The sequence below is a fragment of the Tamandua tetradactyla genome, chromosome 2 (assembly GCF_023851605.1).
Source record: "Tamandua tetradactyla isolate mTamTet1 chromosome 2, mTamTet1.pri, whole genome shotgun sequence".
Lineage (NCBI taxonomy): Eukaryota > Metazoa > Chordata > Mammalia > Pilosa > Myrmecophagidae > Tamandua > Tamandua tetradactyla.
In genome coordinates this window covers 75,219,281-75,236,386 of record NC_135328.1, presented here as the reverse complement: position 1 = coordinate 75,236,386, position 17,106 = coordinate 75,219,281, and the positions used below count along the sequence as shown (strand labels likewise).

General features: G+C 39.5%; 1 protein-coding gene across 1 annotated transcript; it reads right to left on the bottom strand.

Annotated features, from left to right (window-relative positions):
* Positions 1 to 4,462: 4,462 nt before the first annotated feature.
* On the bottom strand, positions 4,463 to 15,682 carry LOC143656437 (interferon omega-1-like). Its single transcript, XM_077128576.1, has 2 exons — positions 15,569 to 15,682; positions 4,463 to 5,126 (listed from the first exon to the last, which is right to left on the bottom strand). Exon 2 carries the CDS (start codon positions 5,042 to 5,044, stop codon positions 4,463 to 4,465), a length of 582 nt encoding a protein of 193 aa, XP_076984691.1. The 5' UTR covers positions 5,045 to 5,126; positions 15,569 to 15,682.
* Positions 15,683 to 17,106: the final 1,424 nt, after the last annotated feature.

Genomic DNA, 17,106 nt, shown 5'->3' with positions numbered 1-17,106 from the left:
AAGTCAACCTTCAGAGGCAAAGTTGGGCCTTTCTTTACATTAATTTGAACTATTGTAAGTAATTGACAAACGTCAGGAGCAATTTTTGCTTTTATAAATTCACATTAAGCAAACACTACATATTTATTCTGCCTTGTTTTATATGTGAAATCTTAGTTTCTGTCCTTGAGTTATTTAACCACAATTAATAAGATTGGCTTTAGATTAAGAAGATGATGGGGATTTACAAACATAAATTTCACATTTGTCATGGGAATATTTTTCTTATTTATGCTTTTGTGTATTTGTTTATTAACGGACAGGACATCCAAGTGACCTTTGTCTTCCCTATTTCTACTGTCCTGCACTATTCACAGCTGGATATCATGGCAGGAGATCAGTAAGCCCAGCCTCTAAGCCAGGTTTTATCTACAACCAGCAGATGGCAGTAAAACTCTAGGTTTACATATTTTTGGTTAAGGAATGTTTTGCAAAGTAAAGCATGACTCCAAAACTGAGGCGGCATGGAGCACAGAGCAGAAATGTCGACTAAAATCTCTGCACTCTCATTATTTTAGCTTGATTCAGTCTGGGGTTGGAGATATGCTGGTTTGAAGGTATTATGTATCCAAAAAAAGCCATGTTTTAATCTTGATCCGGTCTTATTTAGGCAATCTTTTCTTTTAATTCCGATCCAATATCGTAGCTTGGAAACTTTTGATTAGATTGTATCCAGGGATTAATGACAAATCCAATTGTGAGTGAGACAATTTGATTAGATGGAGATGTGAAACCACCCATTCCAGATGGGTCTTGATTAGTTTACTAGAGTCTTTTAAAAAAAGAAATATTTTGTAGAAACCAAAGAAATGACAGAGCCAACAGAAACTTCAGAGCAGAGGTGACACAGATGCCAACATTTGAAGAATAAGGACATGGATGTTTGGAGATGCTTGGAACTGAGCAAAAGTTGCAATGTGATATTAATCAAGCCAGAAGCTGCAGAGAGCCAAGGGAAGCCAAGAGACGAAAGCCGGTTCCAGAAAAGCAAAGTGAGGAATCGCCACAGGAACAGAGGCTGAAAGCAACAGGGCCCAGGAGCAGGGGACCAGCAGATGCCAGCTACATGACCTCCCAGGTGACATAGGTGTTCCAGACCCATTGGCTTTTCTTGAGTGAAGGTGACCTCTTGTTGGTGCCTTATTTTGGACACGTTCATTTATTTATAACATTAACTTCTCCTTTTAAAAAGCCATTCTATTTCTGGTATATCACATTCTGGCAGTTTGCAAACTAAAACAGATGACAAATCACTGAAAGAAACAGGCCAATAAAGGCTTACAGTTATTACTTTAATAACTGGTTGAGGTCAGCTCTGGTCCTTAAACTCTACACTCAGACACAACTATTTCATCCACTTCTTGGTTAAAGGTTATGGTGACGCTAGGAGGAAGGGACAGTCCACATGGCACTCAAGAAGATCTTTCAACTCTTCTGTTAACTATAAGTATACCTCACTACAGGTTCAAATGCACAGTCCTAACTACTTGCAGAAGCTGTGGTAATGATGGCAACAGTCTTATCGTCAATCAAAAAATTTTGCATTCCACAATGGAACTACATTCAGAGAGGGTTTACAAACTAGGCCAGCATGTCAGTTGCACTGCTTTACACTCATATACTTTATTTTAATGAGAATTGTTTAATTCTAGTAGATCACTGCCTTACTGACCACAAGATTTCTGAAAATTTCTAAGAATATGGCACTAATATAATAGCACACTGCATCAAATTACTGTCATTGTAAGAGCATTCAAAATTAATATCACTTTGTGAACAAAATAATAAACTCAGGCATCAATTTATTTTCACTAACATACTCAACCATCTCACCTGTTCATGTATGAACCTAAATTCCCAGGTACATCTATTCATATCATGTCTGCTGCCCACACTTACCAGGCTGACTAAAAGTAACAGTCTTAGAAGGAACTAGCAGTGAGCCGTGAAATGACTTAAAATTGGTGAAATTTTCAGTTAAAAAATTAGGAGATAATTTAAGTTGATTTTTAAATGTATATTAAAGCATAAGTGAACAAAAACAAAAGATTAAGGTATTAAATATAAACTGCTTAAACAGCCCATTAAAAGGAAAACTCTTGATTCATTTAAAAAACATCTCCATACTTACTCTTAATAGGGGGAAATGTCTAAAATCAAATAATAATAAAAAATAAAAAATAAAGATGGACAGAGATAGAGCAAGACTATACCAGGGAGTGATGTAGAGGTCACAAAATTACTATCAATGAGCTCTTGATAATGATTAATAGTCACAAGAGTTCAATGAAAATGTGTTAAACTTGAAAAATAGGATCCATAGACTAAGGAAAGAAATATAATTCATAACTAAATTATAAAAGTTATGAAACTAAAGTGCAAAATAAAATAAAACATTAAATAGGAATTTCTAGAAATGTATAATAATCCGAACAGAAACATGATGCTGATCCAAGATTATTGATTGTGTTGCTGCCTCATATCCAATTTGAACCCAAGTATTTGAAAGCTCAGAAAGAATGTTCAGCAACATTCAGAAAGAATGTCCATCCTGTTCAGCAAGCTAATGCATTTGGTAGTTTAAAATCACTGTTTCAGGGGTTACTGTTTGTACCGTTTTGAAGCTATTTTCCTTTAATCCTTATTCAGTATAACTGGGTAGAATCCTTTTTATTGTTTCCATGGAGATGTGACCCACTCAATTGTGGGTGATAACTATTGAGTAAATGGTCTCCATGGAGATGTGTCTCCACCCATTCAACGTGGGTTTTCTTACTGGAGCCCTTTAAGAGGAAACCATTTTGGAAAAAGTTTTAGAGCCACCAGAACCAAAAGAGCCAAAAGAATGCACAGAGCCCCAGGAGAGTCACTGAAGAAGCCTGGAGAGAAAGCTAGCAGATGTTGCCATGTGCCTTTCCAGCTGAGAAAGAAACCTTGAACATTATCGGTCTTCTTGAACTAAGACATCTTTACCTGGTTGCCTTACTTTGGACATTTTCATAGCCCTGCCTTAATTTGCACATTTTCACAGTCTTAGAATTGTAAACTTACAGATTAATAAATTCCCTTTTCAAAAGCTGTTCTGTTTCATGAATATTGCATTCCAGGAGTTTGCAAACTAGAACACTGTTCTTCCTTTGTGTAAATGTGAAGTTTCACTATAGTTATCCTTTTCCCCATATACTTTGGAATATTAGGAATTGGAAGGTGGTTATAGTTTTGTTTTCCTGATGGTCTCAGAATTTACAAAGTGTGTGAAAATCCTTTAAAAATCCTGGACTAGGCACTGGATTTAGGAACCCAATGAGACTTCTGTTATCCTCCTCCAAGTAAAAAAGGTCAGGGTCCTTTTGGCTGCTTATGATATAATTGCATAATATTGTTACAAGTATTTGGGAATAAGTATCTTTGTAGATGATAGAAATAATAGTCGTAATGTATGCACCATCAATTGGTTTTGTCTTTGAATTTTCTAAGCTGCATCACTCTGGTAACAAATCTTTCTTCCACAAAGGAAATATTAACTATGTGGCAAAGGGTGGCCTGGCTCCACAGTCCTGAGCTCCAAGGGTGGGAAAGTCAAGAAATCTGAAGCTTTAGCAGGGACTGTTGTTGAATATTAAAGAAAACTATTTCTACCTGGTTGACTAAGGCAATGGAATCTGAGTCTAGGACTCTTACCTTGACAATGTTATACAAAGACATCATCTAAAGCATGGAGGAAAAGACACATCCCCGGGGATTTTGGTTGAGCCTGTTAAATCCCATTGGAATTCTCACAGGAGCCAGTGGTTTGCCATTGCTATGATACTGAACACCAAGGCATTTTTTACTTTTCCTGTGTAGTCAGATTCCAAATGCAACTAATTTTATAAATACATATTTATGTCCATGTCCTTTACTGTATGTAAGCTCCAGAAAGTCTGTGAGTGCTCACCTCTTTCTCAAGGCTCTATCTCAAAGGTCACTGAATGGATAAATGAATGAATGGATGGATGAGTGCACTGTACTGCCTACTTTCCTATTTAGCTTGTGGAATTAACACTTAAGGGAATGTTCATTTTTCTTTAAAAAACAGAAATGTCTTAAAACAAATTTTACAACAATTTATTGAACTATTAAAACAATCAGTTATATGTTTATTACAAAGCAAAGGTGAATATATTTTATGTAAAATGAAACTATGAAAGCAAAAAGTATAAACTAGTTGAAATTTTTAGATAAATACTTATTTTATGAAATGAAGATCAGTTACAGGGCACTAGTTACATTTCTCCAGATTCTGAAAATATTTGGTCATATATATGCCTAAAAATACTGATAAAATATGCTAAACATGAATCAAATTATTTTGTAGCTGAAGCAAAAAATATCAACGTTTGAAATGACTGGAAAAATTGAGTTTGAGCTGAGACGTTCATCTCTAGGAATTAGTTTCCTTCCTACATCCTGAGGTTTTTGTGAGCACATTAATGAAGAGAGAGCATCTCTTGATTCCCACTCTAACAACCTCCCAGATACAGTTATTGTGTTTCTTCTCTTGCAGATAGAGATGGATTCTCTGGAAGTATCTCCTCACAGCCAGTGTGGGGTCCTTTATTCCCAGGAGAGATTCTTCTCCTCCCATCTCCTGCAGCAAACAGGTCTCAAGGTCCTCCAGCTGGCGGTGAAGTCCTGAGAGGAGTTGTTCCAGGAGGGTCGTGTTCCAAACAGCAGAGGAGGCCTCTGTGTGGAAGAGGTTGAAGATCTGCTGGAGCATCTCGTGGACGAAAGACAGGGCCTGGGCCTTCTGGACCTGGCTGGCCTCCAGCATCTCCTGGGGGAATCTGAAGTCAGTCCTGTCCTTCAGGCAGGAGAGAAGAGAGATCTTCCCCATTTGTCCCAACAGTGTGAGGGTCTCCTGCTTTCCCATGTCAAGGCTCTGAGGCAGGTCACAGCTGAAGGAGCTGATGGGGCTGGAGAAGATCATCACCAACACCACCAGTGAAGGGACTGAAAAAGCCATTGGTGATTTTTAATGCTTCTGCTTTAGGTAGGGGACCATGAGCTTTTGAACCAGGTTGTCTGAGGAACTTCATCCATGTGTGCTGTTTAAATGTTGAAGACAAAAAATTTCATTTTCTGAATTCATCCCAGATCTTTCTATTCCCTATTTTGGAATTTCCCTTTGCCTCAAGGGCTAGAAAAGATGTATCAGTTGTAATTCTTCCTGTGTTCTTACATTAGAGTTCCACTCATACATTGAAATATTAGAAATCCCAATCAGTGGGATGCTTATCATTAACAAACACCAATTTTTAATTGATAGAGCTGTCTGCATCCATTTTTTTCAGATATTAAGCACAACTTTGACAGAATCATTTCTAGGCTTCTTTTTAAATCCTCTTTCCTCCCCTCTAGATATCCTTTATGGGACTGTTGACATACTATCTCAGCTGTGAAAGATATGACTTTTATGTACACAGATCTAGTTATATTTTTGGTTGTGTCCTCAAAGGCTCTGGTAGCCTGCTTTAATGAATGCACTCTCTAGACTTCATTCAGCCCATAAGAGCTTTCACCTGTTTCTTGGTGGTACAGTTGATCAAAAGTTATTGTATAAGCTGAGCCCCCAATCCTGAGGTTTGTTCATATGAAACTTAACCTCACAAAGGATAGGTTAAGCCTACTTAAAATTAAGCCTAAGCATCACCCCCAAGAGAAGCAGGAAGAGCCTGTCTCTTCTGAATCCTCCTTAAAAGGCTTCCAGTGATCAGATTAAGCATTATTCATTGCAGAAGACACTACCCTTTGCTGATTACAAATGGAATCAGCTGCAGATGCAGCTGATGTGATCATGATTTAATCCTATGAAATGTCCTCATTGCAACAGACAGGCCAGCACTTGCCCAACCAGACAAACAGGTACCACCACTTGGCCCAGTTGACACATGAACCTGACCGTGACAAAGACATATTCTCACTCTGTTTCACTCTTTCATACTGGCTATGTTTTTCTGAAAACATACTCTGATCCATATAAGCGATGAGCCAAAATATGTTATATTCAGGAAAATATGTGTACACACTTTCCATATCAGTAAGATACTTTGGAAATGATAGAAAACTTTCTTGAATGAGAATTATCACTTATAAACTATTTAATCAGCAAATATTTATTAGCCTGCTCACATGAGTCATTGGCTTCGAAATAATCCCTACCTTAACATCAAATACACTGAAAACAATTTCACTATTCAGTAGCGTAATTATGAGAATCAGTCACTGTGCTATAATAACTATTATAAATTAGTAGAAACTAATTACATATATTAATGCTCACATAAAGTTACTATATCTAATTTTTTTAAACTGGGAGAATAAAAATATCTTAAAAATCTAGAAATAATTTAAGATATTAGATTACATGGCATATTTTAATTTTTTATTAAATAATATGTGTGATAAATTTATTATATTTAATTTAATTATTAAATTACACATTTAATATAACATATAAATACTTTTTTGAATGAAATCAAGAAATACAGAGAGTAAGTGAATTAGAAAACCAAGAACACTCGGCAATATTTATACAATTTAAAAGATTAAATATTTAGACTCAAGAACTTATCCCAAAGAAAATAATAATAATTAGGATGTACTTTAAAGTTTCATATAGTCATTGCAACACTGCTGTTTGTAATTTCAAAAAATTGAGGACCATCTAAAAATAAGAAATTTTTAGTATATTATGATTTATCCATATGCAACATTGTATAAATATTATGCAATGAAATTTTCAAATACTATTTTACAACATAATTTTAATTATATCCTCTTATGTCAAGAGGAAGTTGTAAAACAGTTTGGACATTATGATTTCAACTTTGCAAATTGTAGAAAGTGAGTTCTATGAGATCAGTTTATGTGTTGGCTGTTTACTGTCACATGCTTTCCCCAAACATATTGTCATATCAACATTTCTGAATGAATAAATGAGAACAAAACTAAATCCATAGTGGTTGAAGAAGCTATTGAGCACTTTCGAAGGACAGCAAATATGATCTACACTATAAAATTCAGAGAAAGCATGTACCATTTTGCTTTTCAAGGCCCTACATAAGAAGAGCATCCTTTTAGGAATTATAAATTTGTAGTGGTAAAACTAAAGTGAGGAAAGACTTGCACTTTGCTACTGTGAGATCATCATAGAAACAAAGAAAATGTAGGCTTTTTTTTTTCTTTTCAAGGAGTTTTGGTCTTATTTTAGCATTAGTTCCATTATGTCAAGAATGGATGCTTTTGGCAAAGAATAAGAATATTCATTCATTTGGCTAACAAAGAAAATGAAAAAAGAACTGATTTCTTCATTTAAAAGTAAGGATAGATGACTTAGGCATTAAGACTTAGATGTATTTCTTAGGTATTAATGACTTAGAAAATGTTTTATTTTTTAGCATTTTACGTTTTAAATTTACTTCTAAAATTTTAATAAGAGCAATATTAATTAACATATTTATTACATTTTCTAAATGTTGGAATTTGAGGGAATCCAATAAATGATGGCCCTTTTGTTGATGATGACTTTAGAATGCACTGAAAAAGAGAAGTCAGGCAAGGGGAGATTAAAAAATTATTGTTGATTCTAAAACAAAAGCAATACCTGTATACTAGGAGGGTACAGCTATAAGAAGAGTTGTAGTCCAGAAATAGTTACTTATCCATGATCACAAACACTGCTAGGAAAGCTCAGACCTTGCTCACAGGAAGAGACCGTAACCACTGAACTTGAAGCAAGGTCAAGAGCAGAGAAGAGATCCCCAACACATGGGGTAAGGGAAAGTATAAAATTATAGAACTACCAATCTGATATTTAACCATTTCTCCCTTTAGTAGGCATAATCAAGATATAGAGAGAAGTCTGGTGTATTATAATCTCCTCAGAGAAGGAGGTAAAATGCATTATTCTCCTGAACTGCTACTCAATAGTTAGTCCCCATATGAAGAAAACATAGTCTTTTAGTGACTGTTCAAGGTTTTTTTCTTTTCATGCTTTTACTAAATTAAGTTTGCATCTTGTTTGGAGGGTGAGTAAAGTTCATGGAGAAAATAAAGCTAAAATAATCGCAGGATAAAATTGGTTTTACAAGTAGTGGTTTCCTTCTGAAGAAGGTGCTAGGAGTAAATATGATACAGAAAACAGATGGAAAAATAATATAGATTTGTATTTATACCGAAAGACATTAAGTTGCCAAAAGGTGATATTAATCCCAGAAGCAAAGTTTCTGCCCCAGTAAATTTAATTACAAGACTGTTCTGGGTTACAGCATATGATTTTATTTTTATTCTTATTATTTTAAATGCTTTTCTATTAATATTCTTTCTCACTTCACTTGGTTATCTTGTTTATCCTCTGTCTATAGATCTAGGGGTGGGGGGTGGGGGAAGATAGAGAAGTACATGGAAATTCTTCCAACAGTCTGAGTATTGTTTTTCTTTATTAAAGGAACACGTATTTGCACTCTACTTACAAAACACTTCACCAGGTTGACTGCTAATTGCAATCTTTGTTGGGATGTTCTTGGAGAAACCAACCGTGAAATCAATAAGAGCAATTCAGCTTTCTTTTTCCTGCTAGTTCAGGCCTCTTTTATCTTAATAGTCTACCATAGAGGGACATTTTCAGAAAATAGACCCATTTCTCATTTGCCTTTTAACAAGTATTTACTAAATTCTTTTATGTTCTAGGCTTTGTGTTATAATAAAGCAAATAAATGCAACCTCATAGAGATTATGATCTGTTCTATCGGATTGGGAATTGCGTGTTTCAGTAGTATAAAACTATTGGATAAATTCTGATGGAAAGGCAATTATCTTCCTTTTATTCACATAAACATGACTTTTCATTTACACACACACACGTGAGCCCATGCATGCACACCCACCTTTGATAAGGCATTGATTTTCCATCCAATTTCTAAATATGTAGGATAAGATTTTTAAAATGAATTTATCAGAACTTTTATTAATGGCAATGGAAAGAATGTAACTAACTTATTTGTGAAACCATTCAGATGTATCTGTCCTTCTTACATGAATAAATAATAAACTGCTGGTTTAAAAAAGCATTGACCAGGGTGTGCCACGGTGGCTCAGCAGGTAGAGTTCTTGCCTACCATACCAGAGACCCAGATTCGATTCCCGGTGCCTGCCCATGCAAAAAAAAAAAAAAAAAAAAACGATAAAAAAGCATTGACCAGTATCACATAAGGTAGCCTCTACCAACATTGCAATGAAGATGGAAATAGTTACTCTCATTAAAAAATAAGATTCAAAGCAACTTATTACCAAAACCTGGGAAGAATTGTCAGCACCTATGAAACTGAAAAGGTCAGACTGAGAAAAGTATATTCAAGACTTACCTTATAGCTTATTATACTTCTGCTCATCAAACAGCTTCTCCTGAAAAATGAAAAGTATGAACTCTTGTCATGTCTCCCTCCCCTAAACTATAGAAAATATGACAACTGTCTTTTTACTGCAAAAAATCGTTCTTCTTGGAGTGGTAAGATTATTGTCTTATTATCATGCATAATCTCGTTGTATTAGAGATGCAATCGAATGAGATATTGGGGAAGAGGAAGAATTACCCTCAGGGTCCCTTTAGCCATCACAACTTCACTTTCATTTTTCAACGGAATTACTGCTTAGAATTTCCCTCTCAACTACTGGCAGTGCTGTGTGTGTTTGTTGTGGGCATAGTTATTATTGTAAAGTTTTCTGTTCTTTGTAGCATGCTCTGTTGACTCTGCTCTTTGACAATTCCCTGAGACACATTTTACCACTAGGCAATTTTCTGTGTCAGAAAAACAGAAACTGGCTGTATTAGTTAGGGTTCTCTAGGGAAACCAGAGATGGATTAGACAGACAGACAGATAGATAGATAGATAGATAGATAGATAGATAGATAGATAGATAGATAGATAGATAGATAGAGATACATCTTATAGGTTATGTTTCTGACATTTCTGATACATAATGTAAACATTATGTGATTTATCATAGGAATTGGCTCACACTACTGCGGGGATGCAGAAGTCCAAATTCTGTAGGACAGGCTGCAAGCAGGGAAATCTGATGAAGGTTCTAGATGAATACCCCAGGAGAAGCTGGTCGGCTGAAATAAAGACAGAAATTCTCCTTCTGATTGCTGAAACCATCACTTCTTTTAAGGCCTTCAACGGATTGGATGAGATGTCTCTCATTGTTGAAGGTGATCTTCCTTGTTGACTGTAGACGTAACCAGCAGTAGACACCACCAATTTACAGATGATTCATGGCCACCAGATATCCTCACAGTAATAATTAGACCAGTTCTTGCTTGATGAAACAAATGGACAGCATAACCTAGTCAAATTGACCCAAGTCAAGGCTGAACCCCAGAAAATAGTGGTTCCCGCCTTTTTCTCTTCCTATGCACGTTTTCTCTGCTTTTTGGCCCCAGAAAGTAAGTGTACCTGGACTCCTCACTCAGTGTGGTTTCCAAGAACTAGATGTAAGTTAATAGGGGGACATCCTTCTTCCATATAACTATCAACATTTATGATCCTTTTATAGACAAGTCCTGTCCTATACCAATAAAGAAAACCAGGAGTTTATTTCCTAATTGGATTGTGACATTTATGTGTAGTCTCCCTGATAGGAGCCATTGAGGGCAGGATTTAATAGTTCCACTCATGTCTTTAAAAAACAGGAAAAAATAGATTGACAATTAAACATTACCTGGAAAGAGTGGTATGCCAGTTTGAAATGATTTATGTTCCCCAGAAGAGTCATGTTTTAATCTCAATTCCATTTTGTAAAAGCAACCATTTCTTCTAATCCCTATTCAGTACTGTATGTTGGAAATTTTAATTAGATTATCTCTCTGGAGCTGTGACTCAATCAAAAGTGGGTGTTAAACTGGATTAGGTGGAGACATGTCTCCACCCATTCTAGGTGGGTCTTGATTAGTTTACTGGAATCCTATAAAAGAGGAAGCATTTTGGAGAAAGCAGGAGATTCAGAGAGAGCAGAGAAGGATGACCGAGCCATGAGAAAGCCACAACAGAGCACATCGCAGAACCGAGAAGCAGAGAGCCCACCAGCCAGCAACCTTTGAAGATGAAGAAGGAAAACGCCTCCCAGGTGTGGAGGACCACGAGCAATCAATCAGGCCCAAGCAGGGAAAGTCCCCACAACATTGGGGTGGAACGTCCCCAAGAGTTAAACAATAATCAATATTAAGAAACAGAACAGGATGTGTTTTGGCAACAGCTAACGGCATTTTTCTGCTTCTATGATACACTTGTTTGTTAGCAACTGCAAAACCACAACATAATTTTTGCCTTTATAAGCACACCTTGAAACCTTTAGGTGCTGCTCTCTCAATTTTCCTTCTTGGAAGTTTCTGAGACAGTCGCCAGCCGGCTAATAAAGACTCCAAATTGGCTTGCAGTTTTGAATTATGTGGTCTCTCTTTCAGTGCACCCCACAACATTTGGAGGCCCCAGCGAGATCATCCCTAACAGGACATCTGGTGGCCACAGGTCCTGGGGACCGCCCCCCGAACTGAGGTCCAGCTTAGGGGAAGGCCTTGGAGAGACGTTCCTCTGCCCCAGGCAAGGACCAGGAACCAGGCCGGTTCTATAGGACCCTCCGAAATTATACAAAATCTGGTGGAGTCATCTGTTTCTGGGAACCTCACCGGTGAGTACAGGTCTGTTACTGGATCCAGGTCAGGGACCTCTGGAAGGCTGGACTCAGCATTACTTCCAAGGTCAGGTCCCGGAGCAAAACGTTGCCTGGGGCTTCTGGTTAGGAATCATTTAAGGATAAGGCTTTTGTTTGTCTTGGTTTAGTTTGTCCCTTCTCTCATCTGTTGGTCTCGTCGCATTCTGTGTTGCTCTGTCGCATTCTGTGTCATTCTTGTTATAATTGCCATGGGTCAGTCAAGCTTTTCTGTTTATACTCCTCTTCAATGTTTTCTGAAAAATTTCCAGGAATTTCAGCAGAAGGCTGGAGACTATGGAGCCCCTGTCAACGCCTTCAACTTGAAAAAATTCTGCTCACGGGAGTGGCCAATTTTTGGTTCCGGGTGGCCTCCTGAGGGAACCACAGATCTATCTGTGGCTTATAAACTCCAAAGAACAATTTTTGGTAATCTAAGCCACCCTGACCAAATTCCCTATATACTAATTTGGATTGAAATTGTAACAGAAAAACCCAAGTGGTTATGGTCTTGCCTGGAGTCCCAAAAAGAACCCCCCCCCCCGAGCCAAAATGGCCCTCTTAATAAAAAGCTCTCAAAAAGAAAGGACTAATGGGATCCCAGTAATGACAGGACCATCAGAGGATCCACTCTTGATGGACCCTCCCCCATACCCAGCAGCCCCTCTGTCACCTCAAAGACCAGAGGGGAAAAACGGTCAAGAGGCGGCAACCAGCCCCTCTAATAGCCGGGAGGTGACCTTCAGTCCCCCCCACACAAGAAGGGGCTCTGCTTACCACCCCTCTCCTGGTGCACAGTCACTGGATTCTTCTGGAGCTCCAATTTTACCCTTGAGGCAGGTTGGCTCTGCCCCGGGGGACGACCACCCACCTTACATGGTCTATGTCCCCTTTTCCTCTAGCAATCTATATAATTGGAAAAACCAGAATCCCTCTTTCTCCGAAAAGCCCCAAGCGCTCATCTCCCTCTTAGAGACTGTCTTTTAACCCACTAGCTCACCTGGGATGACTGCCATCAGCTCCAGGCCCTCTTCACCTCTGAGGAATGAGAATGAGTCAGGAGAGAGGTGAGGAAGTTAATTCTTGGACCTGATGGACAACCTACTACTGAGTCAACCCAATTAGAGGCTGTGTTCCCCTTCACTCGTCCCGGATGGGACCCCAACACTGATAAAGGTAAGGAGGCTCTCGATCGGTATCGCCAGACTCTGCTCCAGAGACTATAAGCGGCGGCCAAGAAGCCAACCAGCATGTCTTGGGTAAGCGAAACCGTCAAAAGCCGGACAAATCTCCAGCTGCTTTCCTTGAGCGCCTCCTGGAGGCATACCACTTATACGGCTCCTATAGATCCAGAGGCGCCTGAAAATAGGCGAGCCACAAATATAGCATTTGTCACCCAGTCGGCCCCAGATATAAGGAAAAAAAATTACAGAAATTGGAAGGATTTAAGGGTAAAGTGCTGTCTGAACTGATAGAAATTGCCCAAAAGACTTTTAATAACAGAGATGACCCCGGGACCACGCAGTCCAAAAAACAGCCAAAATTTTAATATCTGCAATGGCTGAACAGGAAAAACAAAAAGGTAAATGGAAAACTGTTAAAAAAGAAAGGGAAACCAAGGGAAAAGGTTGGACCTAGGTACAAACCAATGCGCCTACTGAAAAAATTTAAAAAATTCCAGCCAGTGCAAGATCTCTGAGAGATAAACAAAAAAATTGAAACCATTCACCCCACTGTGCCTAGCCCATATACACTCTTGAGCCTGTTACCTCCCAGCCAGCAGGTCTACACTGTTTTGGACTTAAAGGATGCCTTCTTTTCGCTTCTCCTGGCTGCAGTAAGTCAACCCATCTTTGTTTTTGAATGGACTGACCCAGAGGAGGGGGTTCTCTGGACAATTAACCTGGACTCAGTTGCCACAGGGTTTCAAAAATTCCCCCACCCTGTTCAATGAGACTTTAAGCCAGGATCTGGTTCGTTATAGACAAAAGCATCCAGAGGTAACTCTCTTACAAATGTAGATGACCTCCTACTGGCAGCTAGTAACCTGTCAGATTGTAAAAAAGCAACCAAAAACTTGTTACAGGAGTTAGTCAGCTGGGCTATCAGGTCTCAGCCAAAAAGGCCCAACTCTGCACTAGTTCAGCAACGGCAACGTACTTAGGGTATGAATTAAAAGGGGGAAAAAGAGCCCTGTCTTCTAATCGAATTGAAGCTATCCTAAAAACGCCACAACCAAAAACAAAAAGGCAGGTGCAGGAATTCTTAGGAGCAATTCGATATTGCCAGCTCTGGATTCCCGGGTTTGCAGAAATAGCCAAACCCCTGTACATCAGCACAGGGGGAAAGGAGGAAGCCCTAACATGGACTGAGACTGAGTACAAAGCTTTCAAAATGCTAAAACAAGCACTTGTAAGTGCTCCTGCCTTAACCTTGCCAGACCTGTCCAAACCTTTTCAGCTCCATGTTGCTGAAACCCAAGAAATAGCAAAAGGAATCCTCACTCAGATCCTAGGACTGTGGAAAAGGCCAGCTGCCTACCTGTCTAAAAGACTAGATTATGTGGTGGCTGGGTGGCCAAGCTGCCTCTGAGCCATTGCTGCCACGGCCATTTTAATGAAAGAAGCATCTCAATTAACACTGGGACAGACTTACACATGGTGGCCCCACATTCAGTAGAAACATTACTAAGGAGCCCGCCTGAGAGATGGCTCTCAAACATCCAGATAACTCAATATCAGGTATTGCTACTGGATCCTCCAAGAATCTGCTTCTTAAAAACGGTGGCTCTTAACCCTGCCACCTTGCTTCCGGATGATGACCCGTCTGAGCCCATCCATGACTGTCGCGAGATTTTGGAGTCTCTCACAAACCTGAGGGCTGACCTCACTGACAACCCCTGGCCAGATCCTGATGAAGAATTATATACAGACGGGAGCAGTTACGTCTTGAAGGGTACCAGGTATGCGGGGCAGTGGTGGTAGCTGTGGACCGGGTCATTTGGGCTCAGGCCCTAGGACATGGGACTTCAGCCCAGAAGGCTGAGCTAATAGCTCTGACCCAGGCTGTAAAGTGGGGAAAGGGGAAGGTAATCAACATCTACATGGACTGCAGGTACACCTTCACAACTGCGCATGTCCACAGGGCACTATAGCAGGAATGTGGACATTTGACATCAGGAGGAAAGGAAATAAAAAATGTACCAGAAACACTCACCTTGCTAGAGGCTATCTGGTTGCCAAAAAGGGCAGCTGTTATACATTGCAAAGGACGTCAGACTGTTAAAACTCAAATTACCAGAGGAAATGCCCTGGCTGACAAAATGGCAAAAGAGGTTGCCCAAAAACCAGTGGGGATGTTGCAGATACTTCCTGTTCTGCCGGGGTGTGTATTGCTGAGCCCTCCAAAATATACCGGGGAAGAGATTAGATTGGGCGAGACCCTGGGCACTAAAACAGATCTGGATGGTTGGAAAATTCTCCCAGATGGAAGAATCCTAGTGCCAGAGCAGCTGGGGAAAAATTTAGTTACCCAGGTTCACCAAAGTACACACCTGGGCAGTACGAAACTAACTGAACTTTTACAGAGAAAATTATTACATCCCTGATTGCAGCAATAAGCCCAGCAGGTGTCGTCCAGATGCCACATCTGTGCCCAGGTAAATTCCGGCCACGGGAAAGAAATGCCTCCAGGAACCAGGCTGAGGGGACGAGCCCCAGGAGAGCAGTGGGAAGTAGCCTTCACGGAAATATTACCTGGCCTATATGGATATAAATACCTGTTAGTCTTCATCGACACCTTCTCCGGAGGGACGGAGGCATTTCCTACCAGAACCGAGACAGCACAAGTAGTAATAAAAAAACTAGTTTCCGAAATTGTCCCCCAATTCGGCCTCCTGACTGCAGTGGGGTCCGACAATGGGCCGGCTTTCATCGTCCAGATTACTCAATTATTAACAAAAGTATTAAATATCAAACGGAGGTTACATTGTATTTGTAAACCACAGAGTTCAGGACAGGTTGAGCGAATGAATAGAACAATCAAAGAATCTTTGAATAAACTAAAGCTCAAGACTGGCGAAAACTGGGTGAGTCTCCTTCCATTTGCCCTCCTAAGGACTAGATGGACTCCCTATGTTAAGGGAATTACCCTATATAAAACCATGTTTAAATGACTGCCGCGGTCCAGCCGCAGCAGAGGGAACGGGCTTGAAGGTGTGGAGGGTCGTCGGCGCGAGAAGAACACCAAGAGACAGCTTAGAGAATTTTCCTCTGGGAAGAGTTGCTTAGATTTATTTTTGCTTAACTGATTTTATACCTTTATTTTTGGCAAGGAAACAGGTATCACAGAATCATGGTTGTGTCATGGCTTACATTTTAGGTAAAGTTACAGGTTCAGGGAAGCAAAGCGAAAGTACACGTTTTGATTTTCTTAGGAACACTTACACAAGATTTTAATAGCAGCAAGATATTGGCTTAAACCACAGACATTGTGTTTGCAGTTTTCTGAGTTTAGACTTTCTTTTCCTATTATTCTACAGGTGAGGCAATATGTCAAGACCTATTTTAATCTGGTTAAATGTTAGCTTGTTTTGATTAAAAGGTTACATTGTTTACTTAGATTTTTTATTGTTTTATAGCAATGGACCGGTGCCGTGGTGGGGAGTAAATTTCTAGGATGGCTCAATGCAGGGTTTTTTAATTGTAAGTGTTTACTTTCTATGGGGTACTTTTCTGTGACTTGTTCTAAAAGCACTTCTGCCTGCTGTATCTGCAGCATGACTTGCTTAATGGGGGCGTCCCAACCTAATTTTTTCCAAATAGTCATTAACAAGATTTTGCAATTTGTACAATTTGTATCATTTTTTCCAATTCTTTTGCTTTCTGATTCGTTTTGATATAATGCTTGGAGCACAACCAGCAACAAGAAACACACAATTAGTGTCATTAATCCCAGTTTTTTTCTATTACACCATTTTATGCCTCGTCCTCTTTTGGGGCGTTGAAGGCCTTGCCTACCGCCCTTCCTTCCAGGGAACCGTGTCAAACCGGGGAGGAAAAAGAGGACGCGGCAAATGACCACCTCCACTAATCCCTAAATTTGAGGGGGGGGGGAGAATAGCTGAATTAAATAACCATTCTCTTCTAAAATCATTACAGGCTCTGCAGTCTTCCACCCAGCAAACTTGGGAACTGGTGAAGGCAGCCCATCTGGGACCTAAAAAAGATCTAGCTCAGGTGCAGCCTGGAGACCTGGTCTGGATAAAGAAGCTTCAGCCAGCCACCTTGGAGACCGGGCGGACGGTACCCCAGCCAG